Source organism: Gambusia affinis, linkage group LG08 (assembly GCF_019740435.1).
Source record: "Gambusia affinis linkage group LG08, SWU_Gaff_1.0, whole genome shotgun sequence".
In the NCBI taxonomy this organism is placed as follows: domain Eukaryota; kingdom Metazoa; phylum Chordata; class Actinopteri; order Cyprinodontiformes; family Poeciliidae; genus Gambusia; species Gambusia affinis.
Genome location: NC_057875.1, coordinates 928,736 through 956,708, shown reverse-complemented (window position 1 = coordinate 956,708; position 27,973 = coordinate 928,736). Strand labels below are relative to the sequence as shown.

General features: G+C 38.6%; 1 protein-coding gene and 1 long non-coding RNA gene across 9 annotated transcripts; one reads left to right on the top strand and one right to left on the bottom strand.

The window, feature by feature from the left end:
- Nucleotides 1-21: 21 nt before the first annotated feature.
- si:dkey-246g23.4 (uncharacterized protein LOC559426 homolog) lies at nucleotides 22-27,780 on the bottom strand. 6 transcript variants are annotated; one of them, XM_044123879.1, is made up of 7 exons: nucleotides 27,643-27,780; nucleotides 8,699-8,818; nucleotides 5,497-5,766; nucleotides 4,348-4,491; nucleotides 3,582-4,273; nucleotides 2,258-2,498; nucleotides 22-745 (listed from the first exon to the last, which is right to left on the bottom strand). In XM_044123879.1, exons 3-7 carry the CDS (start codon nucleotides 5,738-5,740, stop codon nucleotides 588-590), a joined length of 1,479 nt encoding a protein of 492 aa, XP_043979814.1. In that variant the 5' UTR covers nucleotides 5,741-5,766; nucleotides 8,699-8,818; nucleotides 27,643-27,780; the 3' UTR covers nucleotides 22-587. The 6 variants fall into 6 exon arrangements, with proteins under 6 accessions (XP_043979814.1, XP_043979816.1, XP_043979813.1 ...); XM_044123881.1 differs by lacking the exon at nucleotides 27,643-27,780 and adding an exon at nucleotides 8,891-8,980; XM_044123878.1 differs by lacking the exon at nucleotides 27,643-27,780 and having other exon boundaries at nucleotides 8,699-8,847.
- Nucleotides 17,141-18,537, top strand: LOC122835123. 3 transcript variants are annotated; one of them, XR_006371272.1, is made up of 4 exons: nucleotides 17,141-17,202; nucleotides 17,554-17,716; nucleotides 17,904-18,102; nucleotides 18,478-18,531. It is a non-coding gene; the product is annotated as an uncharacterized LOC122835123 (long non-coding RNA). The 3 variants fall into 3 exon arrangements; XR_006371271.1 differs by lacking the exon at nucleotides 17,904-18,102 and having other exon boundaries at nucleotides 18,478-18,537; XR_006371270.1 differs by lacking the exon at nucleotides 18,478-18,531 and having other exon boundaries at nucleotides 17,904-18,433.
- Nucleotides 27,781-27,973: the final 193 nt, after the last annotated feature.

Below are 27,973 nucleotides of genomic sequence, written 5' to 3'. Positions count from 1 at the left end.
CATCATGAAGCAACAAAGAACTGCTTTGAGAAACAGTGTATACTTTTAATGAAATTGACAGAAAACAAAACTCTTTTCTTTAATCAGCATAAAAAATATATTTCAGCTCCAGAAAAAAAGTTAAAGTTCTCCTTAGACTTGATCTTAAGGGGGAACTTGACTTGTTTAATAAGAACTACAAACAGATGAAAGTTGATGTTAGATCTTACATTTTAGAAACAGTATTGCTATAGATTATTTTATTGTGATAATTTGTTGCAATAACTTTATTTCTCTTTAAGTGGAGCCAGGGTTATTAGGAAACGTGTGAAGGTGCCGTTATGACCATGAAAACTTTCCAGTATTTGATTTCTTACTAAGAAGAAATGCTGAATTTATATGAATCCCAAACATTTACCGACTCACCCAGCGTTCATCTTCTATTCCCAACCACAGAGATGATCTTGCAGATTACGATTAGTTTGACCTAATTTACTGGCTCTGACCTCTGCTGACCGGCTGATTTTTGGATGCAGATTAGAGCCGAACATGAACCGCAGTCAGAGTTCTTCATGTCTGGCTCTTTCCCTCTAACAGAAACACTTTTTCTAGCTCCTTTTCTCTGTGAGTGCAGCATCGTTGGCTGTTTCCTGACTCCGCCGGTTCATCTGGTGCAGAATTAGGAGGAACAGGGCGGAGACGATGAGGGCCACTCCGGACATGAGGAAGCCCGTCCCGTAGTTCTCCATCTTGTCAATGAAGAAACCTGAACGGAAAGCAGAAAAGGGACAGAAATAAGAAGTTTATGAGAAATTATTTAAACCTGAAATGCAAATATACCTACTTTATATTGTTGCTAACCAACAGGAAAAAGGACACAGATGGAAGCTGTCCTACTTAATGAGGAGGACTTTGAAGCTGGTCTTCAAAGTCTGAGACGTGCACAGCCTCTGTGTCAGACAGAGTTAAAAATAGGAACTCATTGTCTATATTTGTAGTCTTTCAGAATCAGATTCTTCTGGAATCAGTTTTACCCCAAAAGAGACACAAATAAAATATCAAAGTGTGCACCACTTCTGAAAAAATTCAAAGCAAACAATAAAATAAGGAGAAAGTGATGAGAGACAGAAGCTTTTCTGCAGGAAGTCCAGCTGAAAGCAGCTGAGATGATTTGATTCAGATACTTTCTGCTCCGTAAGGCCGGAAAGCTGCAGGCGTAGAGTTTGTGCACAAGAAGTTGATCATAAGTAATTTTTTTCTTATTAATATACAGATGGTCAAAATAGCTAAAAGTTATGAAAAGTGACTCCATAAACACAAATGAGATACAATGATACTAAATATCATTAAATCTGCTCCAACAGAGCAATGAGATGTTCTCTTTGTTATTATAGGATGTGAACAACTTCATTTTATGTTTCCATCAGTTTTTTTCTGCTTCATATTTTCAAAAACCCAACTAAACTTTTACTTCTAATTAAAGGAATCGATAAGGTTATTTGGAGGGAAAGTCCATTTAGCAGCATGAGCGAACATTTAGAAAGTCAACAGCCATGAAATTAACACTGCAGCTTTTGATTATTTCAAACTGTGATCCTGTGAGACGTTTGACAGAATCGTGAAGTAAAAGTCGCTGCTGCGTGTCAGAGCTGCGACAGGATCGAGTTTTACTGGACGATGAAGCTAAAAGCTGGACGAAGCCTTTTATTTACTCCATCAAAACGTAAAGAAATACTGTGAAAGAGTAGTTTGACCAAAGAACTTTAAACATTGAACTGGAGATGATTCATGGTTCTTGTTTGTAAAGGTACACAGTAAAAAAAATAACAGCAGTAATTTAGGTTATTTGGCTTGTGACAAGAAAAAAGTTCCAATTTATTTTTAAAAGTTATATTTTCACCATGTTAATTCATTTATAAATGTCAGAATTAGCAAGCTAAATATGTAGTTAAACAAGTACATATTTAGCTCAAAACAAAATAGTTTGAAACTAAACATCCAAACATAGAGCTAAATATTTAGCATACTAACTAAATATTTAGGTCGGAGCAAAATATTTAGTTTGTAAACTAAATATTTGGCTTCAACTTAAAATTTAGCTTGATGACTAAGTATATAGTTTGGAGCTAAATCGTTAACTTGCTAACTAGGTAATATTTAGCTCGGATATAAAGGAGACAAGCTGGAGACAGGCATCAGAACCCGTCCCGACCCTCTAAGGGACAAGGGTGTACAGAAAATGGATGGATGGATAAAGGAGACAACCATCGGGGCTTACCAGCGATGGGCGGCCCCAGCAGGCCTCCGCTGCTGCGGATCAGCATGAAGAAGCCCAGCGCGCTGCCCAGCCGCTCCACGCCAACCACCTCCGGCAGCACCGTGATGTGGACGGCCACCGTGGCGCCGTACACCAGCCCGTGGGCGGCGCTGAACGCCACCAGCTCAGGGAAGGTGGAGGCCAGCGGGCACAGCAGCAACACGGTGCCGAGCAGAACCACGGTGGCGGTGAGCTGCTGGACCTGGTCAGAGAGAAAACAGAGGCGCATCAACTTACTGTCATGATGAACATACACGAATATTTTAATGTCAAGGAAAAATCTGCTAGAGAAGGAGTCACCGGAAGTGGAATATTTAGCTAGCTCAGAGCTAAATATTTAGCTCGCTAACTAAACATTTAGCTTGCTAATTAATTATTAAATATAGTCAATATTAACACATACAAACATTTTAATGTGAAGGTAAAATCTGCGACAGGAAGGGTTTATATTTTCACCATGTTATTCATAAATTCAGAGCTAGCAAGCTAAATATGTAGCTAGCATATTTAACTAAAATATAAATATTTAGGTAAGGTGCAAATTCACTTGACAATAAGTGGAAGTATACTACCGTAAATAATAGCTGGATCTTCTGAGAAAGCTACATATTTATAAATTAAATATATAACTTGCAAATTAAATATTTAGCTGGCTCAGGACTAACTAAATGCTTAGCTGGCTCTGAGCTAATTATTTAGTTTGCTAACTTAATTTTTAAGTTAAAATTAAATACTTGGTCTAGTTTCAGACTTGATATTTAGCTTGTATGCTAAGATTAGAGCTATAGATTTAGTTTGAAGATAAATATTTAGTATTTAAATATTTAATACGTTGTGTTATCAGAAAAAGAAGAAATAATTTAGAGTTTTGTTTTATTCTCAATGTTTTCCTATCAAAATCAATAATAGAACCACCCTTCACAATAAGAGCATACATTTGGGTGTGAAATATATACATTGTATCCACCACAATGTAATATTTACATTGTGACAGACTGGCAACCTGTCCAGGTGACCCACCTCTGGCCCGAAACGTTAGCTGGAGAGGCAGCAGCTCCTCCTGACCCCAATAAGGACAAGGGTGTTAGAAAATGGATGGATGGATATTTACATGTTACCAAAATATTTAGCTATGAGCTAAGTATTTAGCTACAAATTAAATATTTATCTTTATAACTAAGCATTTATTTTGGAGCTAAATATTTAGTGTAGTTTCTGTAGGTTTACATATAAGAAGTGATTTGAAAAAGTGTCCCCCCTCCCCAATCTGTTTCTGCTTGCGTACCGTCTGAATCAGCCTCAAGTTCGCCACCCAGCCGAAGAAGACTCTGCCGAAGAGGTCGAGCACCGCAGAGATGGACAGCAGGGCCGCTGCCTGGTACTCGCTCAAGCCCTGGCTGCGAGCGTACGGAACCAGGAAGAGCGACGGCGCGAAGAACCCGAGCGCCGCAAACACGCCGAACATGGAGTAGACCATGAAGCGGCCATTAGTGATGAGCGTGTAGTCGACATAGTGCTGGACTCTAGTCCTCAGTTGGGTCCTCCTTGGACCGGTTGAAGAGTTCCCGGTCTCACTGGACGTCTCATCAACACAAACTTTCACCGTCTCCTGATCGGACATTTCCAGGACGTTCAGCTCACTTTCCAATCGAAAGCCCACCTTGGTTTCCTCCAGGTCTCCTTTTTGGAGGCTCTCTTCTTCTTCTTTGACCTTCCTGATAAACCTAGCGTCTGTTGGGGCCCTCAAGGGCCGCAGCAGCACGCCACACACACACAAGTTGAGCTGCAGCCCCCCCAGGATGAGCAGCGCGCCCCTCCAGGAGAAGCTGTCGATCAGCAGCTGGAACAGCGGCGTGAGGCTGAATGTCAGGATGCATTCTCCAGCGCTTGCTAAGGCGTTGGCGACCGGGCGCCTCCTGTCGAAGTACAAGCCCAGCATGGTGACAGTGGGGGTCCAGGTCAGCGCACAGCCGAAACCTGCAGCAATCAAACGGATCAGGAGCCAAACCCAGCAGAGCAGGTCCTCATCTTTCTGTGTTTGCTTTACTCACCGTTTAGGAAACCCACAGTTATGTAGAGTTCAGTCAGACTGCGGGCCAAAGCGCCGAATACGACGGCGGCGCTGCAGATGAGGCCGCCCGAGATTACCACAGCGCGATGGCTGAAGCGTGCACTCAGAGCGGAGGAGACCGGGGCTGAAACACAGAAACACGCTAACATGAGGAAACGCTAACAGTTAGCCTACACTTCAACAGTAGGAAGAATGCAGTGAGACTTTCTGCTCAAAGAAAATTTATTGGGCTTTTCTTTTTAAAAAATCAGAAGAGAAAACTTTCAAGAGACCAAAATTAGACTTTATTTAACTCTGTGTTCAGAGACTCCTAAAGAACTCATTCACTCACAAACTTCTCATGTAATTTATCATCATAAACTACCACCACATGTAGTAGTGGGCAAACTTTAACTAATCTGGTAACATGCTAATAGTTAGCATGTTAGGACATGCTAACTCACTAATTTCTTTTAGCAAAAGGTAGTTTGCTGAAGTGTATAAACTAATACCTCTAAAAGTAAAAAAATGTGACTGTTTTTTGTTAGAAAATTCTGCAATTAATCTAAACATTTTAGATTTTTCCATCAATTTCTCTTAACTTTTCAAACTCAGAAATTTCCTTGTTTTTTGTTGGTTTTTTTAGAAAATTTCTGAGACAAACAAACATTTTTGAGTTTTTGGCAGAATTTAACTTTTCCTTTTCTATTGACAATGGGATAAAATGTTGTACTTTTCTCTATTTGCAGACCTTATTGGTGAAAACCTCAGTGATTTCCTGTGAGGTTCATTGCAGACAGGAAAACAAAGGAGGACTAAATTCTCACCAAGAAACTTAAAAAAACAAAAAAGAAGAAATTTCTGAGTTTGAAAAGGAGAAAATGTGTTAGAAAAAACAAGAACATTTTGGGATTCATTTCTGAGTTTCAAAAGACAAAAAATGTAGATTTTTGAAACTCAGAAACTTCCAAGTTTTTTTCTGGAAAACTGAGATTAATCTTAAAATGTCTGAGTTTTTTTTGGCAGAAATTTCCTTTTCCTCTTATTTTTCTACCTTAGCCCCAATACTCCGTCATTCTTTCCTCTATTTTCAGATGATGAAAACTTCAGTGGTTTCCTGGAGGAAAGCGAGGAGCTGGAGGAGCGTTACCTGCCATGTGAATGGTTGCCACGGTGATGGCGGTGATCCATGATGTTCCTGCTGCTGTGGTTTCAAAGTACTGCTGGATCTCAACAAAAAATACACCGAAGGACTTGATCACTCCGAAGGTCAGGCCGAAGACGAAGAAGCAGGAGAGCAGGATGAACCAGGCGTAGCCGCCGTCGGGCGCCATGGCGGCCGCTGCAGGCGCCGTGGCGTCCCACCTCTTCCCTCTCTTCTCCGGAGGATCCATTCTGACCAGCTGGGATTTCTGCAACACTTCAACACAGAAACACAAACAACCGGATGTTATTTCTTCATCTCTTGTGCAGCAGCCTCATATTTTAAGACGTTGAGTGGAACGTGTCCCCCTCATGCCCCTCGGCCCTTTCTGGTCCCTCTGGATGTCGCCATGTGTCAGAAGAAACTTTGAATCATCAGCGAGGAAGGCTGTTAGGGACATCTGACCGCCCCACTGACGGGCAGAAGAAAGCGGACACCTTCTCCATCGAGCCAGGCGGCAACACATGAGCGGCTGTCAGCGGGCCGGGGGGCGGGACCGGACCGGACCGGACCGGACCGCCTCCAGGCTGGTATTTATAAAAGCAGCATGACCCGCGAGGACTTTCAAACTTCATTCACCTCCCGTCTCACTCTGGATCTCTGAACTCCCCTCAGCGTTATTATGCAATCAGATTAAATGTGAATCAGTTCAGAGTTCTGCACAGAATCAGCTCAGAAAGAAAAGATTTGAAATAAAAACGAGTTCAGCCTCCACAGAGCCGTGATCCGAGTGTTTTCTGTCTGTTTGGAAACAAACCTAAACCCCACAGGAGCATGTTATCTCCAAAAGCTGGACGGGTTTCCCAGGCAACGGTAATCAAAATAACGGTGTTGTTGCAGGAGTGTTTGCAGAGCAGCAAGGAGCTGATTATGGGATGTTTGCTTCAAAAATATTTACCTGTTTAATGTAATAACAGACTCTGAAAACAAAAAGTTCTGCCACGAACCATCATCATCATGTTCCAACCAGGAACCTCAGAAAGGAAAACGATAGCAGCGCCAGGGAGACCTAGGAATGGGCCTAGTCAAAGTACAGACCTAAATCTGACAGAGAGTTTGAGCCAAGACTTGAATATTTATGTCCACATGTTGTCCATACAGGTTCTGCATGGAAGAATCCATAAAAAGTTGATTTCTAGACATGCAGCGCTAGGGGAGACGAACACAGAACTGGAGCTAAAGGCAGTTGTACAAACGTACACCGCACTTTTCAGATTTCTATTTATTAAAATAAAAAAATGTGGATCACTTACTTCAATTTCACAAATATGAGCAGCCTTCTACTGGTTTGTCAGATAAAATCTCAATAATTAATGTGTGAATATGGTGAAATTCAGCAGGTTTGAGTCATTTTTAAACTGAGTTTATATTTTACCTAAAGCTGAAGTTCAGATTCAATCTATCATTTTTAAAATGGATTTTCTTCTTTCCCCGGGTGTTTATCTTTTGAAGCAGATCTAAATTTTCCAGCAGGAACAATCTGAACTTTTCCACTGGCGGTTAATTTACAGACATGCTAAAAACGCGGATGTGTAAACAGGAAGTGGATTCTGCTGAAGCAGCAAAACGTAGCGAGAGGAAACGATCTTTTCAAACTAAAAGGTCTTTATTTACGTCAGGTGAATCATTAACCGCTGCAGAGGCTGTTAGATGCTTTAAATAGACGATTAAACTAAATAAATACCAGAATGAGAATTATTGACCAAATTAAAGGATCAAATCAGAGGTTCTGATTGGTCCAGATGTTCCTTCTGTTACCGGAACCAGATGTAGGGGAATCTGATCTGTACCAAGTGGTTCACAGGAAGATGAATCCTGTGCAACCAAGCTCGTTTATTCTGAGCCGCGCATGCGCAGAGCCAGGAAACTCGCTCTCCGTTAGACCCACAGCGGCACGAGAGCGCCCCCACTGGCAAGAAGATACATGCACACAACAAACAACAAAAACATGACGAAAGATAAGACCATTTCCGATTCAAAAGTAGGGGGTGTATTAATTTTTTTTTACTGTTTCTCAACATTTTGTGGGTTTCTCAACCCACTACACTTCCAGAACCTCCCAGTACCAGATGGATGGAAGACTTCTGGTTCTGGAGGTTCTACAAACAGAAACTCTGAATACTTTCTAGACTAGGATTAAAACTTTCCTTTTCTGATAAAGGTCAAACTTTCTCTCCAATTTGCATCATTTGTTGTTATTTAAACTGTTAGCTTCATGTTTTCTGCTGTTTTCTCTGAAGCTACTCCTGGCCTGTCGTTCTGTTTGCTGCCTTCAGCTCATCGTTCTTCCTCTCCTGCTGTCAACATTTTATTTTTTCAACATAGAAACTTCTGGTTCGGTTCTCCTGTTTCTGTCTGTTCTCACTTCTCTGACCTCCAGGCAGACGACCACTGGTACTGGCCTGTGTTCTGGTTCTACTGGAGGGTTCTTCCCGCTAAATGGGAGTTTTTCCTCTCCACTGTCGCCCTGTGCTTGCTATGAGGAATTGCTGTAAAGTCGACGACAGCTCAAGCAGTTGTCTGGTCCAGGAGGAGTGAATGCTGCGTTTCCATTAATCACATCATGCAGCATTTTTTTAAAAAAAACAACTAATTTAAAAAATAAATGTTTTGGCACTAAAGCAGATTTATTTCACAAAAATGGGAACCCTCACCATCAGCGACCGACGTTTCCACTGGCACAAACCATGAAGAAGAAGAAGACAGGAATAGTTAAAGGATGCATCTTTTCTAATGACTTATCACATGAACAGACTTATTTGCATCCGATTTTAATGTCATTTTGGATTTAATGGAAACATTGTAATTACAAAATTGTTTATTTTTTTTTACATCATCAGAATATAGACAAAGTTTAGTCTCGATGCTCTGCTGGGTTTCTTTAGATAGAAACTTTTGAAACTAATTTAAATAATAAACTAAACTTAATGCACTGACTGGAATGACTTTTTATTTTGCAAAGTGCCTCAAGACGACGTTTGTTGTGAATTTGCTCTACAGAAATAAACCGAATTGAAAATGGAGAGGTGCATATCCAGGCTTATATAAGAGAGAAGAACTAAGATTAGACTTTGACTGCACAGGAGTTTCTTCATTAAGAATTTAAACTGCTGATTGGAGAGATTTATACTCTGTATCTGCATATTACCTGGGTACCTGCGGTGTTGAGTCACTTGGCAGCCATCTTGCTCCTGCAGCAGTCGGCTCTCCAGGTTCGGTGTTGGGCCGCCTGGCTCCGCTAACAGAGACGTCTCTCACCCAGACGAAGCTGCAACATGTCAGCCGACAGAAACAACTCGGTTAAATGAAATGCTGATGTAACATGTGAGCCAAGTCTGACCTTTGAACCCCATTTTTTCCAGGATTTCCGGGTCTGTTCACATGCAGGAGTAGGTCAAAGTCCCATCAGACGCTGGGTAAACTTGTGTGATTGAGTCAGTGTGTGATTCACGGTCTACATCAAGAGAAAGAGGTTTTATCAACTATTAAAAGTTTAAACCTCATCATTAAGGTCAACATTTACACTGCAAAAACACTAAATCTAACCAAGTATGTTTGGTCTAGTTTATGTTGCAAATATTTGAATACACTTCAAATAAGACAAATTTAACTTAAAAGTCTATTTTCAGCTAGATATAGAGATTGTTTAAGGTCTGTAATCCTTTAGTATTGATAAGGTACTAAAAATGTTTTATTGTAAGTGAAAAAAATCTGCCAATGAAACCAATACTCATCAATATTAAGGAATTATTGACCTAATTTGAAAAGTTATTTGGAAGCTGATTTTGTCTTTTTTCAAGAGTATTGATATTTGTACTAAAACCAACAAAAAACACTTTTGTGTTTTTACAGTGTAGAGATCCATTTCTCCCCCAGTTCAGGTAAATAAAACAGATTTAGTCAGTTTATCTGACCTTTTTACTTCTCCTTTCACATCAAAAGGCTGAAAATAGATTAATAAACACAAAAACAAAAATTATAACTTCAGAATGTTTTAGGTAGGTTTCCTAAAACACACAACATAGTTCCAGTTAGTTTTAGTTTTTCACCATTTTTATTTATTTTGGTTGACTGACATGTTTTCATTCAGAGCCTGAAACTCATGAACATGTTTTCTGATCTGAACTATTGATCCAGATTTTCATGGAAACTGAAGGGTTGACGGCCTTCCGCTCATGTTGACATTATTTATGAGACTAACTGGGACCTGGAGCGTCCTGCTGTCGGAGCGTCACGGTTCACTGACGAAACCAACAACAGATCTGTGTTTTCTTCCAGGATTGGTGAGTTTATGAAGAGTTCAAAGGTTTTGGGCAAAGTTTGGATGTAAACCCGAGTCAGCAGCTTCAGGGCCGCATGTTGTTCGTTATGCTCTGCTGATCATTTTAAATATTACAGATAATTACTCAATGCTGTGGTTTTATCCATCCACAGCCCTCAGAAACTTCTGGAAACTACCTTTCCATGCTGCTGTGGACGTTGCCACCCAAACTTTTCACTCTGACCACAGGAAGCGGTCCAGTTCTGCAGCTCAGAACCGGGCCAGACGGACCGAGCCGTAAGGCAGGCTGTAGATCCAATCTGCACCACTTCCATGTGTGGAACTAAATGATATCAGATCGTTTTTAAAACGTCTGCAGGCGGAAGGTTCATGTCGCATTTTATCCAACTTTTACAGCACTGATGTTCTGACAGCCATTATTGCTGTTGAACTTGATTAACTGCATGAAAGAACGTCCAAAAGAAAAACTGGATTTCAGCAGAAAATCAGAAGTGAGCATCAATCCTCATGTCTCTCTCTTTGTTAGGAAGATATTTAAATAACAGACCATAAAACGGCGTTATGGAGGTTTTAACAGTGACTTTATGTCTCCGTATTCTTCAGTCTGGCGGCTCAGATTCGCCATTAGATCTCAGAGAAACTCAGACAGAAATATGAGGAAAACCAGATGAAATAATCAGTCCTCCTTCTCTACATTGTTCAGAACAACATGGACCTGCCGGGACGTTTCCATGCTGCATTAAATCATTTAGACTGCAGAAGAAGAAACCTTGCTTTTGATGCAGGTGCAGTACAGAAACATTTTGACAGATTTATGGGAAATGGTGATGGGTAGAGAAACAAACGAATAATATAGAATAGTAACAAATTTAAGCATCAGAGGCGACTTTCAACCGCAGGCCTCAACGCTCACTTCAGACTTTCAGTTAAATTTATTTATTTTTTCTGTTTCTTCACATTTACAAACATACATGACTTATAAATAATCTCCTGTGTGAAATCTAAAACTTTCTGACGTTGCCTTGGAGACGGTATTTTAATGTATGCGCACGTGGAAAACAGCACAACAAAGAGAAAACTATCAACAGAAGACACATTTAACTTCCCCGCCTTTGTAAAGGAAAACATTTGGACTCATTTTGTTGCTTCGGTTCATGTTTGTCTGATTTACAGTTGCAGCAACACGTCACATGCTGACATGTTGCAGGATGTAATCAGCTCAAAGCAACAAACCCAAACGGGCCGACCCGATCAGCCTCCAGCAACCTGATAATTACTGTGAACACTAACAAGCAGGGGAGGGTGTGTGTGTGTGTGTGTGCGTGTGTGTGTGTGTGTGTGTGTGTGTGTGTGTGTGCGCGTTGGTATATGTGATTTAGCAGGACATTTCGTCAGAATACACACCACACTAGAAGGACATTTTGAATTAGCAGGACAGGAGCGGTGTCCTGCTAAAACAGAGAAAAATCTAAAAACGTAGAAAGGTTTCTATTGGTCTATTAACCCCAAAAATGCAAAAAAAACGAGATGTCCGCTTAATACACATAAACCTGATTTTGTGTATAATCTGTGTATCACCACAGTGCCCCCTATGGCAGGTTTGTGTAATAGCAGGACCTCATGAATATTCACACAAGGTCTTAATCTGATTGGTTGTTTACTGGAAGGTCCTGCTAATTATTACAGTGTCCTTCTAATTCACGTCTTGCAATTTACACTGGGGATGAGTTGGCAATATGATTATTCTGTGCTATAAGATACAGAAATGAATATATATTTTGGTCAAATATTGTTTATTTAAAATATTATGACTAATAAATGTGTGACATAAGTGCATGGATTAAAAGAAATATAAACCATAAGAGAGCCATTTTTTCACCAAACTATTTATACACTCCACTGCTAACATTTTGTTGATTCTGGCTTGCTCTGCATCCATAGAACCAGAACCAAGCATTTTGAAGCAGAATTTAGCTTCAATGCACCACAAATCTTGAATAAAGCTTGAAAACAGCTGAAACAATGAATTCCTTTAAATCAAGGCAAAAACACAACTATTTACAATTGTTTCTGAATCTTAATCAAAGGTACATGTATCATTATATTTGATGTATATGATTTTAATTTTGATTTTACTTTGAATTTAATTTCTTTGTTTTTCTTTCTTAAGGTGAATGCACACCATGTTCTAAATTATTATGCAAATTGGATTTAACTGTTATAAAGATTACATTTTTTGTTGTGCTATTAAATTTATAGATGGTATTGTGTGTCAGGGCTCTTTTAATCACTATAATTAATTTCGGATTAGTTTGTCTGGTGAGCTTAATTAAAGGAAATCTACTTAAGAAGGATGTTCCACATTATTAAGCAGGCCACAGCTTTCAAGCAATATGGGAAAGAGAAAGGATCTCTTTGCTGACCAAAATCATCAGATAGTGTAGTGCTATATGACAAGATATGAAAACATCAAATATTTTAACTGAAACTGAAGCATTATTGTACTGTGAAGAGATTTGTGGCTGATTTAGAACAAAGATGGGTTTGTATAGATAAAGGCAGAATGAGGAAGGTTTCTATTAGACAAATTCATCAAATTAAGAGAGCAGCTGTTAAAATGCCCTTACATAGCAGCAAGCAGTTACTTGAAGCTGGAACCACAAGGTGAAGGGTCCTCCAGAGGCTTGCAGTGCATGAACTTACTATTTGGTAGCTCCTAACCAGAGCTCACAAGCAGAACCAGTCGCAGTGGGCCCAACTGCAATGAAGATTTGATTTTCAAACAGATTAGTTCACTGATGACTGATGTGCAACCCTGGATAGTCCAGATGTTCGCAGTAGTAGATTGATGATGGATGGCCACCAAATTCCAAAACAGCTGTGACATCAACAAGGAGGTAGTGGAGGCTGAAATCATGTGGAGAGAGCTGGTCAGCCCCTTCAGAGTCCCTGAAGGCTTGAAAATGACCTCAGCAAAGTATATGGACTTTCTGACTGATCACTTTCTTTCATGGTTCAGAAAGAAGAGCCATACCTTCCATACCAAAATCATCTCCATGCATGACAATGCATCATCTTATGCTGCAAGGCCACTGTGTATAGGCATGAAAGGGGAAAAACTCATGGTGAGGTCACCATCCTCCTCTGATCTCTGACCTCAACCCTACTGAGAACCTTTGGAGTTTCCTCAAACAGAAGATCCAAGGGTGGGATGCAGTTGATATCAAAACAGCAACTCTGGGAAGGTATTCTGACATCCTGCAATGAAATTCAAGCAGAAACTATCCACAAGCTCACAAGTTCAATGAATGCAAGAATTGTGATGGTGATATCAAAGAAGGGTCCTATGTGAACACGTAACTCAGTCTATTAAGAGGTTTTTGATTGAATTAGGTTTTGATTTTAGTACTTGTGATGCTGCACATTCAAATATTGATTAGTTCAGAGAACTGTTTGCAGTTCTTTATAATCCATAAAATGTTTAGAAAATCTGCTGTGCATATTAATTTGGAACAGTGCATTTTGAGTTTCTTTTTGAAAAAATACTGTTCTCCTTGGGAGCTTTGTTCAGTAAAATTTTATTTATACTGTAGTAGTTCTTGACTTGACAATCATACTGACCATCATTTCCATTGACCATTTAATAAAATCTGAGAAGATATCAATTACATAATAATTTGGAACACAGTGTATGTTACTTGTATGACTTCTTAGTTCTGTGTTTCTTTGATGTAAAGCACTTTCAACTGCCTTCCAGCTGAAATGTGCTATACAAATAAACTTGACTTGACAGCAGTTTTCAGATCTTGCCAAAGATTCTCTGTTGAATTTATGTCTAGACTTTGACCTTGCCACTCTAACATGAATGTTTTTTAAACCATTCCATTGTAGATCTGGCTTAATGTTTAGGGTCATTGTCTTGCTGGAAAGTGAACCTCCGCCCCAGCCTCAAGTCGTTTGCAGACTCCGGCAGGTTTTCTTCCAAGATTGACCTGTATTTGGCTCAATCCATCTTACAATCAAGAATGAAGAAAAGAAATGTTTGTCAGTGGGGAAGGTGTGTTCAGAGTGATGTGCAGTGTCCATTCTCCACCACAAGTAATGCTTTGCATTTTTGCCAAAAAGTTCAATTTTGGTCTCGTCTTATTGTTTTTGCTGTATCCCAACATGGCTTCTGGCAAATTGCAAATGGGACTTTTTTATGTTTAGGTGGATGGCCTTGTCTTGGTAGGTTCACAGCTGTGCCATTCTCTTTCCATTTCCAGATGATTCATGGAACTTGTTTATAACCTAAGCCTGCTTTAAGCTTCTCTACAACTTTGTCCCTGAGTTGTCTGGTGTGTCCCTTGGACTTTGTGATGCTGTTTGCTTCCCAATATTCTCTTAACTAACCTTTGAGGCAGTCTTAGAGGAGTTGAACTTATACTGAGATTAGATTACACACAGGTGGACTATTTAGTCATTAGCAGTCATCAGGCAACTTCTGAAGGCAATTGGTCGCACTTAGGGAAAGGGGGCTGAAGATTTTGTACACTGCACTTTTCAGCTTTTATTTGCAGAAAATGTTTTGAATCATGTATAGTTTTGTTTCTACTCCACAACTATATGCCACTTTGTGTTTGTCTTTCCCATAAAATTCTGTAAAAATATGTTTGCGGTTGTAATGTCAGAAAATATGGAAAAGTTCAAGGGCTATGGATACTTTTGCAAACTACTGTACCTACAATAAGTAAGGCAAGTCCAATGAGAGAAACAAGGTCCAGCAATCAACAGCTATGCATTGACAGTTATCAAATACCATGCTGGAATGATAAGATGGAAAAGGGAGGAAACTCAGTCCACTGATATAAGAATTCAAATGCTACTGATGATGAATGGAAAATTGTGCCTCTCAAGGTTGTAGCACATTGGAGTAGCCCTGTTCTTTCATTGAGAATTTAACTTTTTAAACTTTCATTCCTGCCTTTCTGGGGGAAATATAGCTTTTGTTTGGACAAAAGTTCCTTCTTGTTTGATACTGTGTATTTGGACTGATTTTTGTAAATATTTTTATACTTTGCTATTTTGTTATGATGCATAATCATAACAACAGGGTGTTTTACAATAGCGAGCAAACAATACTACCAATGGACAAAAGGCTTAGACTGAAACACAGCACAGAGGTGGTATTTATGGTGGCACACAAGCAGGTGCCTAGTACCGTAGCAATAGAGGCCAATCCACATAAGTGGATGACTTATTTTGGGCTGTCTAGCCCACAATAATAAATTTAGCTCTACATGGGATTGGGTGTCCATATGTTAGGTCATTATTTTATGACTTAGTGGTAGTGGAAGATTATTACATATTACAGGCTAGACCCAAGATGTTCAGTGTTTATTGTTGTGGTGTAAGTTTACAAAAGTTGGCAACTGTAGAGATTTACCATGGTGCTAAACATGGTGATTTAAAAGGAATAAATATTTTTCTGAGAAGAATTATGTCCACATATCATGTAAAAAGATAAATCTTTGTTTTTGGAATCATTAGGGCCCAATCAGCCCCAATATTAAAGATGAATTAATAATGCATGCCATGCAAAAGGTTAAAAAGAGTGTGGAAGGTGTGGGCAACAGTAGTGCCTGTGGTCACTGAAACCCTTGGGGTAATGACCCCTAAACTGGAAGAGTGGCTCAAACAATACATCATCAGACCTCTTGATACAGAGAAGCACACCTTTGGGAACTGTTAATATACTGTGAAGACCACTCACACTCCAAGGCCTGTGGTAGAGGACCCAAGCTTTTTTAAAATTTAATTTCCTTTTTAGGATCAATAAAGTATTTTGAATTTGAAAGAAGGGATAACCACTCATGGAGTAATACAGAATTACAAATATAAATATAAAAGCATTAATTTAAAAATATATAAAGTGCCAAAAATATTATGATTACTTATGTTACTGTTAGCACAAAACTTTAGATTGATATTTTGTCATTATCTCAATGTCACTACTCTGCATACATGCAGATTGTCTAGGTAGTCTAATTTGTCTGTAGGCAGGTACATAAGACAACTTTTTTCTGCTGGTGTTGTCTGCCATTAGACAACAGTTTTGTTTTTATGATTTAAAGTGTTTTGAACACTTTATATCATAAAGTGATCTAGTGTATATATATATATATATATATATATATATATATATATATATATATATATATATATATATATATATATATGTGTTGAAATGTGCTATAGAAGTAAACTTAAATAATTGATTGAACAGAAATGATTAAAAGAAGTGACCTTCCTGATAAAAGATTAAACATTGCGGTGAGAGATACCATCTTACTGTTGTTTCCTAATTAAAGAAAGATGTATGATAAACTATTTAACTTTGAAATATTGAATGAAAGTTACAAAATATAACTCAAATAAATCTGTTTTCTTGTTTCTGAAAAAAAATCTGACCTTGTGTGCTTCAGAAACAAAATGGATTTCTCCTTTTGTTGTACCCCTCCTACTCTATCAACATGGTACAGTCCATCAAGGCCAGGTGCAAGCCATTAGTATTAATTGAACTTCTTTTGCGTGGAAGAAGAGGTAAGACTCATACAGAATCTCTTAAGACATTTAAGTACATATTGATTTGTAATTCTGAAGAATGTTGTAGGTTACTTGATGTTTGGATGCACCAAAGCATCTGATTTGCTTCAGTTTAGCTAGTTATCACCAACCATCTTAGTCAGTGTACCAGAGTTTAAAGGGAAGGTGGCTCACTCCAGAATTAGACAAAACTGTATTTGGACATTTTCTGTGCATCAGTGAGTGATATTCTTTCACAGGCACAAATTATCCTTTGTAATAATCATTACTATTAAGATAATGTTTTAATATTTGAAGGTTTTGAGAACCTGTCAATAGAAAGTCAATTATGTAATACTGTGTACTTCAGTACAGGTTTTTCGCATACAATAAAATCAAATCATATTGTGTACAGCAGAGGTGTCAAACTCAAGGTCTTGAGGGCTTGTATACAATAACTTTTAGATGTGTCTGTGATGCCACATGGCTGGATCAAATGAGGTGGTCATCAGCAGGTCATCAACTTGACTGCCCTTAGAAGCTAATTCAGTCATATAATTCAGGTGTTTTGGACCAGAGGAACATCTAAAAGTTGCAGTACACTGCCCCTCGATGCCTGGAGTTTGACACTCCTGATTGAAAGCATCATGTTGTTACTCAACAACAAATTACTCTGATCTTTGCAGGAGATGTCAGCAACAAGGTCTCAGAGAGCAAAAAGAAATCCCAAACATGATGCCAGCTATTATTCTCCTTGGGTGAAGATAAAGAGGGATTTGATGTAAAATACATCAATTCATTTAAAGGTGAGTTGTGACTTTTTTACGTACAGGATTCCAGAGTTTATTAAAGGATTGTTTTTGTTTACTTTTGTCTTGCTTTTTGACTTTTAAACTATTTTTATACTGCACACTAGCATAGATCATATATATATATGTATAAAGGAGGACTGTGTTTTGAAATTCCAAGTATAAAAGAATGAGTGACATTTAGAAGCACCACTCAGCTGACAAACAAATGTTCAAGTAACACAGAAAGACCTCAAATTAGATCAATTAACTGATTTTGAAAAAATTTTAATAATCTCATTTGCTACTATTTGAAAGATATGCATTGTTTAAAGTTTATTCAACCTTACTCATTATGTTTACCTGCAGGTCGGGGTGTGTTCAGCTGCCAGTGCTTTCAAAAAGGAGATTTCCTTATTGAGTGCAGAGGGGAAGTCATAAGTAGGAAGGAACAAGAAAACCGATTGAAAATTTACCATGATGCACTCCAGGCTTTTATGTTTGATTTCAAGTTCAATGGACAACAGCTTTGGTATGTGACTGTTTTAATGTTGTTTTTTATTTTATATTTAATCAAAGTGATGTAAACATTTTCAGCTTCATCAGTAAAAGTAGTTTTAGTTGGAGGAGGAATATTCTTCTGACATGCAAACACCAAATATGCAAAATCATTTCCGTTGCATGGTATAATTATTCTTATAGCATACTTAATATTTTAGTGTTGATGCTGCCAGAGAACATGGATCATTGGGGAGGCTGGTAAATGATGAAGAGATGAACACAAACAACAAAATGAAAGTTACAAGGGTGGATGGAAGACGTCATCTCTGTTTGTTTGCACTCAAAGATATTGGTCCAGGGGAAGAAATGACTTATAATTGTAGTGATTCTGACTGGCTATGGAGAAGAAGGGTACGAGTAAGTGTGAAAATACTATCACAAGTCATTCTACTAGCATTGAAAATATTTTTGAAGGAAATGTCAAGTTGTAGTACAGAGTTTCATTATAGTTGAAAACAAGAAGTGATTAGCAGAGTGCCTAAAAACCAGATTTTGGAGAAAGACTTAACCAGACCACCATTTCAACTTGTTCAGCGCTATCCAAAATGCTAGAAACTGTCATATGTAAATTAGTATATTTTGACCTTATATTAATGAACATTTTATAGCAGGAGACATATTTTGCAGTGTCAATACATAAAATGTCTGTTTAACAATCAGCTGGACAGGTTCATTAAATAGGTGGATTTTATTTTTCTATGGACTCATTCAGTATACATCTCTTCATTTCAGATTTCCAAAGATGAATTGTGTCAGGCTGGTGATGTGGAAACATGCGGATCCTGTTCAACCAACCCTCCACAGGTAATTTTGGTGTCCAACGACCAACATATTATCTAAAACTAAGTCATTGAAATGATATTAAGTACTGTTCAAACACACAGGTATTGTCTAGTACTTGATATGTAAAGCTGCATTAAAAGGGAGGACAGAGGTTTGAAATTACAAGTACAAAAGAATGAAAGTTACATGTAAAAACGCCCATACACAAAGGTCCTGTGTAATACTCATCATGTAAGGTGCCAGAATAAGGAGGACATAGTTTTGAAAGAATGAAAGTGACATGTAGAAATGCCTATACACGCAGGTCCTGTGTAATACTCAAAATGTAAGGTCCCTGAATAAGGAGGACTGTTTTCTACATTGGGAACAAACTCGCATTCAATGAGTGTTCTTTACATTTCAGATTTCCAAAGATGAATTGTGTCAGGCTGGTGATGTGGAAACATGCAGATCCTGTTCAACCAACCCTCCAGAGGTAATTTTGGTGTCCAACAACCAACATATTTTCTAAAACTAAGTCATTGAAATGTTATTAAGTACTGTTCAAACACACAGGTATTGTCTAGAACTTGATATGTAAAGCTGCATTAAAAGGGAGGACAGAGGTTTGAAATTACTAGTACAAAAGAATGAAAGTTACATGTAAAACGCCCATACACAAAGGTCCTGTGTAATACTCATCATGTAAGGTGCCAGAATAAGGAGGACATAGCTTTAAAATTACAAATACAGGCGAATGAAAGTGACATGTAGAACGCCTATACACACAGGTCCTGTGTAGTACTAAAATGTAAGGTCCCTGAATAAGGAGGACTGTTTTCTACATTGGGAACAAACTCACATTCAATGAGTGTTCTTTACATTTCAGATTTCCAAAGATGAATTGTGTCAGGCTGGTGATGTGGAAACATGCAGATCCTGTTCAACCAACCCTCCAGAGGTAATTTTGGTGTCCAACAACCAACATATTTTCTAAAACTAAGTCATTGAAATGTTATTAAGTACTGTTCAAACACACAGGTATTGTCTAGAACTTCATATGTAAAGCTGCATTAAAAGGGAGGACAGAGGTTTGACATTACAAGTACAAAAGAATGAAAGTTACATGTAAAAACGCCCATACACAAAGGTCCTGTGTAATACTCATCATGTAAGGTGCCAGAATAAGGAGGACGTAGCTTTAAAATTACAAATACAGACGAATGAAAGTGACATGTAGAAAAGCCTATACACACAGGTCCTGTGTAGTAATAAAAATGTAAGGTCCCTGAATAAGGAGGACTGTTTTCTACATTGGGAACAAACTCACATTCAATGAGTGTTCTTTACATTTCAGATTTCCAAAGATGAATTGTGTCAGGCTGGTGATGTGAAACATGCGGATCCTGTTCAACCAACCCCCCAGAGGTAATTTTGGTGTCCAACAACCAACATATTTTCTAAAACTAAGTCATTGAAATGTTATTAAGTACTGTTCAAACACACAGGTATTGTCTAGAACTTGATATGTAAAGCTGCATTAAAAGGGAGGACAGAGGTTTGAAATTACAAGTACAAAAGAATGAAAGTTACATGTAAAAACGCCCATACACAAAGGTCCTGTGTAATACTCATCATGTAAGGTGCCAGAATAAGGAGGACGTAGCTTTAAAATTACAAATACAGACGAATGAAAGTGACATGTAGAAACGCCTATACACACAGGTCCTGTGTAGTACTAAAAATGTAAGGTCCCTGAATAAGGAGGACTGTTTTCTACATTGGGAACAAACTCACATTCAATGAGTGTTCTTTACATTTCAGATTTCCAAAGATGAATTGTGTCAGGCTGGTGATGTGGAAACATGCGGATCCTGTTCAACCAACCCTCCAGAGGTAATTTTGGTGTCCAACAACCAACATATTTTCTAAAACTAAGTCATTGAAATGTTATTAAGTACTGTTCAAACACACAGGTATTGTCTAGAACTTGATATGTAAAGCTGCATTAAAAGGGAGGACAGAGGTTTGAAATTACAAGTACAAAAGAATGAAAGTTACATGTAAAAACGCCCATACACAAAGGTCCTGTGTAATACTCATCATGTAAGGTGCCAGAATAAGGAGGACATAGCTTTAAAATTACAAATACAGACGAATGAAAGTGACATGTAGAAACGCCTATACACACAGGTCCTGTGTAGTACTAAAAATGTAAGGTCCCTGAATAAGGAGGACTGTTTTCTACATTGGGAACAAACTCACATTCAATGAGTGTTCTTTACATTTCAGATTTCCAAAGATGAATTGTGTCAGGCTGGTGATGTGGAAACATGCAGATCCTGTTCAACCAACCATCCAGAGGTAATTTTGGTGTCCAACAACCAACATATTTTCTAAAACTAAGTCATTGAAATGTTATTAAGTACTGTTCAAACACACAGGTATTGTCTAGAACTTCATATGTAAAGCTGCATTAAAAGGGAGGACAGAGGTTTGACATTACAAGTACAAAAGAATGAAAGTTACATGTAAAAACGCCCATACACAAAGGTCCTGTGTAATACTCATCATGTAAGGTGCCAGAATAAGGAGGACGTAGCTTTAAAATTACAAATACAGACGAATGAAAGTGACATGTAGAAAAGCCTATACACACAGGTCCTGTGTAGTAATAAAAATGTAAGGTCCCTGAATAAGGAGGACTGTTTTCTACATTGGGAACAAACTCACATTCAATGAGTGTTCTTTACATTTCAGATTTCCAAAGATGAATTGTGTCAGGCTGGTGATGTGGAAACATGCGGATCCTGTTCAACCAACCCTCCAGAGGTAATTTTGGTGTCCAACAACCAACATATTTTCTAAAACTAAGTCATTGAAATGTTATTAAGTACTGTTCAAACACACAGGTATTGTCTAGAACTTGATATGTAAAGCTGCATTAAAAGGGAGGACAGAGGTTTGAAATTACAAGTACAAAAGAATGAAAGTTACATGTAAAAACGCCCATACACAAAGGTCCTGTGTAATACTCATCATGTAAGGTGCCAGAATAAGGAGGACGTAGCTTTAAAATTACAAATACAGACGAATGAAAGTGACATGTAGAAACGCCTATACACACAGGTCCTGTGTAGTACTAAAAATGTAAGGTCCCTGAATAAGGAGGACTGTTTTCTACATTGGGAACAAACTCACATTCAATGAGTGTTCTTTACATTTCAGATTTCCAAAGATGAATTGTGTCAGGCTGGTGATGTGGAAACATGCGGATCCTGTTCAACCAACCCTCCAGAGGTAATTTTGGTGTCCAACAACCAACATATTTTCTAAAACTAAGTCATTGAAATGTTATTAAGTACTGTTCAAACACACAGGTATTGTCTAGAACTTGATATGTAAAGCTGCATTAAAAGGGAGGACAGAGGTTTGAAATTACAAGTACAAAAGAATGAAAGTTACATGTAAAAACGCCCATACACAAAGGTCCTGTGTAATACTCATCATGTAAGGTGCCAGAATAAGGAGGACATAGTTTTGAAAGAATGAAAGTGACATGTAGAAACGCCTATACACGCAGGTCCTGTGTAATACTCAAAATGTAAGGTCCCTGAATAAGGAGGACTGTTTTCTACATTGGGAACAAACTTCAATGAGTGTTCTTTACATTTCAGATTTCCAAAGATGAATTGTGTCAGGCTGGTGATGTGGAAACATGCAGATCCTGTTCAACCAACCCTCCAGAGGTAATTTTGGTGTCCAACAACCAACATATTTTCTAAAACTAAGTCATTGAAATGTTATTAAGTACTGTTCAAACACACAGGTATTGTCTAGAACTTGATATGTAAAGCTGCATTAAAAGGGAGGACAGAGGTTTGAAATTACAAGTACAAAAGAATGAAAGTTACATGTAGAAACGCCCATACACAAAGGTCCTGTGTAATACTCATCATGTAAGGTGCCAGAATAAGGAGGACATAGTTTTGAAAGAATGAAAGTGACATGTAGAAACGCCTATACACGCAGGTCCTGTGTAATACTCAAAATGTAAGGTCCCTGAATAAGGAGGACTGTTTTCTACATTGGGAACAAACTCGCATTCAATGAGTGTTCTTTACATTTCCAAAGGAACCGTATCAGGCTGGTGACGTGGATGCATGGGGATCCTTTTTAACCAACCCTCCTGAGGTACTATTGGTCTCCAAAGACCAACTTATTTTCTAAATGAAGTCATTAAAATGGTATTAACTACTGTTCAAACAAACAGGTCTTGTGTAATATTCATCATGTAAGATGCAGGTATATAGAGGACTGAGTTTTGAAGTTACAAAAAATTGAAAGTTACATGTAGAAGTGCACAGACACACAGGTCTTGTGTAATATTCAACATGTAATGTGCAGGAATATGGAGAACTGTTTTCTACATTGGGAAGAGACTCACCTTAAGCAAGTGTTCTTTACTTTTCAGTTGATTAACCCCATATTTTTTATATGTTCTTTTCAGCACAAAGTAAACACAGATGGTAAGGGGAAAGAGCTCAACAGAAAACTAAAACAGAAGGACATAGAGCCCGCAGAAAAGGAACACAAATAAAAATTCTGGTAAATCACCACACCTACACAAGTCTTGAAACACCAAGCTAGTTAAGCTCAAAAGCACAACTGAAGCATGGTCAAAAGTAATGATCTACACCACTGAAAGGCAATAGGGTGACCATCCAATATGTCATCTGGCTTAAATTACCACACACATACCATTTAACTGTGCCTTGTATTAAAATGATAAACTTTCACACAGCCAATGTTCAGATGCTAGAAAATCTAATTTGGTGATCAGTAATGGGACTGTTTATACTACTTTCTCTATCCCAATCTTAATCTGAAATACATTCACATATTTATATTTTTTTCAAAATATCAAAGCACCACAAAACTAATAAGCAAAGTAATCAGAGTATATCTTTAAATTTGGTTAATTTTAAGATATTAACCAAATTTAACATCTTAAATTTGATTAATCTCTGGTTTTAGGAAACCAGAGATCTCAATAAACGGCCCTTTGCTGATGCTGCACCTGTACAGAACCTGTATTTTGGTGGAGTCAGTGAGATGGTTCAGAGTGGGATCTCCTTCACTGGAAAAAAGACTAGGCACCAGCATTAGAAGGAGGAACAAGTCTTTTGGCTTTGGATGGTTCTTCACCAGCTGCTGAGGCCTGTTTGTCAAACAAATGCAATTTTAAATTATGAAAAAAAAAAAAATTTTTCTAGAATTCCCTCAAATAATTAATCATACATACCAAGCAACCATACCAAGTGTTAACCTGTTTGGCATTTGCAGAAATTAATTTTCATCGATGCAACCTACATGCTCATTTCTGTAGCTTCTCCCACTAATGTATGTTCTTTATGAATGCTTATTTGAAAACAGGCATTACATAATTTATAACCAAGAAAAATTAACAATTGGAGTTGGTTTTCACTAATGAATTATTTCTTTTTTCTAGCATCTATGGAAAGTGCTAGGAGAGCAAAAAAGCATCCATGATCTCCCTGGAGATTGCTGCGGTCATGAGGCACTTTGGCGAACACATCAAGAAAGGACAACTGGCCACTATAATAGAATGCCAGCATTATCTTTTTGATTTAACAATAGACCCGTAATTCATTTAACTTTGCCATTCACAGATTTTCCTTTATGTTCACAAACAGAATTGTTGCTCTAGTTCTTAGTGAAGGTGCTGTAAATAAAGTCCACTTTCTGTGTAGCCATATTCCATATTTCCATGTTTGGACTTAATACATATATATTTCATGTTTGTGTATGCTGTGGTCCTGATAAATAAAATTGGCCCTGACAATTACTGTTGGTATCATGGGCGGAGCCAAGCACCTCATTATCGTCTGTCCTTCTAATACAGCATTGCATCAGGTTCTTGTATTTTGAGTTCTGATGTGTGTATTGAAGTTTTCAAGTGAGATCTATGTTGTGTAGCTCAAACAAGATTTTTGACAACTTACTACGTCTTTCTAGCACAAGTGGAAAGGGGTGACTGTTTAGTGTTGCAAAAAACTGGTTTGAAAAAATTGTCCCTCTAAACCACCAAAACCCGTATGCGTGTGCGTGCGTGTGTGTGTGTGTGTGTGTGTGTGTGTGTGTGTGTGTGTGTGTGTGTGTGTGTGTGTGTGTGCGTGTGTGTGTGTGTGTGTGTGTGCGTGTGTGTGTGCGTGAGACACCATCAGTCTCCTGATTGTGTGATGATTCAAGGTCATCATTTAGAGAACAATGAGGCGGTAATTAGAGCTGGCTGGACGTCGTCTCTGATTGGTGGCGGCGCGAAGCGGCTGCTGAATTATCATATTTTACAGATCATCTTCGTTTTGTCTTCTGTTCTTGGGATTCTTTATTTCTGTCTTAGTAAGTTTATTGAATCATTTGTAAACTGATTCATGTTTTGTGATATTTTCAGAGAGCAGCTGAAACACCAGCCTTTCACCATTATCTATATCAGTCGGTTTAAAGTTTTGAATACAAGAATTGCTTCTGAGCTCAACAGCAGAACTGGAGGTGAAACATTGGTTCCCTGTGATCTTATAATAAAACACCAGAAGAATAATAATATGGAAGCAGAACAGATCCTTCTCAGATGGAAGGTTCTGGAGAGCGACCCGGCTGAACCCATTATTATCTCTGCTGTAGGAGGAAAATAACACTAGGTCCGCCTCGACCCGACGTCCTCTCCCTCCGGTACCGCAGAACAATAAAAGTCTTTCTGCTAACAATCACCACCGTTGGGGGCAACAGGGAGGAAGGTGAAGGACGACGTGTTGGAGCTAAAAAACATAAATAATAATAATAATAACACCAGAACCGCTGTGAGCATCTGAACTCTTCAGGGATCAGAATAAAGTCGTTCTGCAATATTCTGCAAAAACAAAAACGAGCCACTATATAGGCTACATTAACTTTTATCTACATTTTTATTTTATTTTATTGTATGACAGACCAACACACAGAGTAAAAGCAAAATTATATTTTCTTTTATTCTTTTCAAGTGAAAACTGAAATTTTTCCATCTTTACTCTGACACTCTTTAATAAAACTGAACCGACAGATTATCTCAGATGTACCTCATCTGTTTAATTTAATCCCAGTTCTAATCCAGATGTTCTGGTTCTGCTCTCTGAAATCAGAGAAACCCAGCAGAATCTGAACAAATACATAATTACACATCAATCTTCACCAGGGTCCAATTATTCTGCTCCAGTAAAATATTTGGTCCACAACAAGTTTCACGTCTCCAGTCCAACATAATCTTTAAAATTCCCTTCAGACGTTTCTAAATGTCTGAGAAACCTTTCATCATAAAGATCACAGGAAATTTAAGGGGCTAATTTTCTAAAACTAATTTTGATCCATTTCTGTAAGTTTCTCTGGTTCTTCATTCACTGAGCGTTATTTTTATTTCTATCCTCTTGCTCGAGCTTGTTAGCGGTCATCGTTAATAACGGACGCCTCGCTTCGCTCATGTTGAGATGAACTTTCTGTTTTCTCTCCTCAGATAACTGGAGCTGCTGGAGAGAAACCATCGTGACTAACGGAGCTGATCTGAATCCAAACGCATCATGCATCCTGTTACAGAGCTAAAAATTCTCCTGGCTTCAGATGTTTTCAGATAAAGAGACTCCAGCCGCCTCTTTTATCTAATCCATGCAGCCTCAGATTATAGCGATCTGCCTTCAGTTCTTGTACATTTCTACCAAACTTACACGTCTTCCCCTGAACTCTAACTCTGTTTTCCTTTGTTCTCCTCTTAATTGGTGCTGCAGGAGAATCACAACATCTGGACTGCAGCGTCGAGCTCCCCTTTTATTTCCCTTCCTTAAATTGGCTGTTCCTGCTTTTCTGTGAGACTCATTGAACTGAGTAAATTCTTCATTTCGGTTTAAGCCGCCTGCTCTCCATCTAAATGGTCTCTGTAGGGATTTCTGTTCTGACAGTCTGTCTGAGTGGTTTAATTGGATCCTCATCTAATCAGGAATCTGGCGGTGTGCGTCCAGCAGAGGCGAGCAAACGCTGATCGTATCTCACAACAAGGAGAGGAAACAAAGGACGTTTAGGACAAAACGAGTTTGGCTGCACACATTTCCCAATGAAACCATAAAACTGGAGACGAGGGGAAATCGTTTTCACCTGTAAAATTGGATTTACTGCTTTGGAAAGCCACATGCAGGAGTTTAAACATTTAAATTTCACCAATTATCACCATAATAATTTATCATCTGATTATTAGATATTTACTTAGCGAGCTAGCTAAATATTTAGTCTCAGGCTAATTATTGCTAATTTTTGACTGAAATGTAAACTGAAATGGAGTAGCATCAGATTTTAGCGGTTGGAGGCAAAAAAACACGAGCCATTTCTCCCGCTAGCACTAGGCTAGTCCATTAGCTTTGTTTGTATTTACCCAGAAGGCCCTGCTCTGTAGTCCACTTCCTGCTTTTGGAGCGGTCTTCGGTCCGCTTGGCGTTCACATGCATTCAGACTGAACCGGAGTTCATTTCTACCGAACCCAGACCGAGGTTTGGAGGCGGCGCAGAGTTCGCCCTGTTGGTTCGATTAGCATTCAGACCTCCACAAACTGCAGTTTGATTCGAATGGATAGAACAGGATTTGTTGTATATTAGAAATGTTAAGAACTAACAAAACAGTCCATCTGTTTGTGTTCTACAACCAGATCATTTTGTACATATTTTAAATTTAACTCAGTGATTGAATTTGAGTTTATCCTAATTATTCTCATTAGAATAAACTTCAGCATCATTAGCAACCATACTTTGGGTTTGCTTCCTGCTGACCAGATTTGCTTGTTTCGGTCTAATTGATGCTGCTTCACTAATGCCTCCCCAGGTGATGCCTCCCAGTGTGTAGAGCCATATTCCCAGTATAAATTCAGCACTGAAGTTGCATTTTGCTGAGGATTAGTGTTTCATCTGAATATTAACTGGAACAGCAGCAGAAGAAAAGCTTGAGGAGGAATGAAGCAGCTGAATGAAGCAGTTTCCCGATTCCCTCCAGGGGTCACGGGGTCAGGGCTGAAGGACCCTTAACGTCGAGTGCTGGACTCACTGTGAATCCTTCGGATCAGACTGAGCTGCTGCTGATGAACCGCCACCAGGAAGACGGGATGAAAGAGGAGCTGGCTGTGAATTTTAAACGTAAAGCTGCTTCTCGTTCCTCCTGGGACATCAGATTGTTGCAGACTGGCAGCACTTCAAAGAGTAATTGCAGACAAACACAGATTACTCAACACACTTCCACAATATGCTTACAGCTCTAAAATCTGGGTGAAGATTCACATTTCTGATGTTTCCTCATAATTGTGACCTTGTGTTGAAATCAGCGTGGACAAAGGCTAGCAGGGAGGAGAATAAAGCGGCGTTGATGCTCATTAGGCTGG

Coding starts and splice junctions, on each gene's coding strand:
- si:dkey-246g23.4 (XM_044123879.1), bottom strand. CDS start 5,740: ATGGATCCTCCGGAGAAGAGAGGGAAGAGGTGGGACGCCACGGCGCCT. Junction 4,492..5,496: donor GGCAACCATTCACATGGCAG/GTAACGCTCCTC, acceptor TCTGTGTTTCAG/CCCCGGTCTCCTCCGCTCTG. Junction 746..2,257: donor GCTGGGGCCGCCCATCGCTG/GTAAGCCCCGAT, acceptor CTTTCCGTTCAG/GTTTCTTCATTGACAAGATG.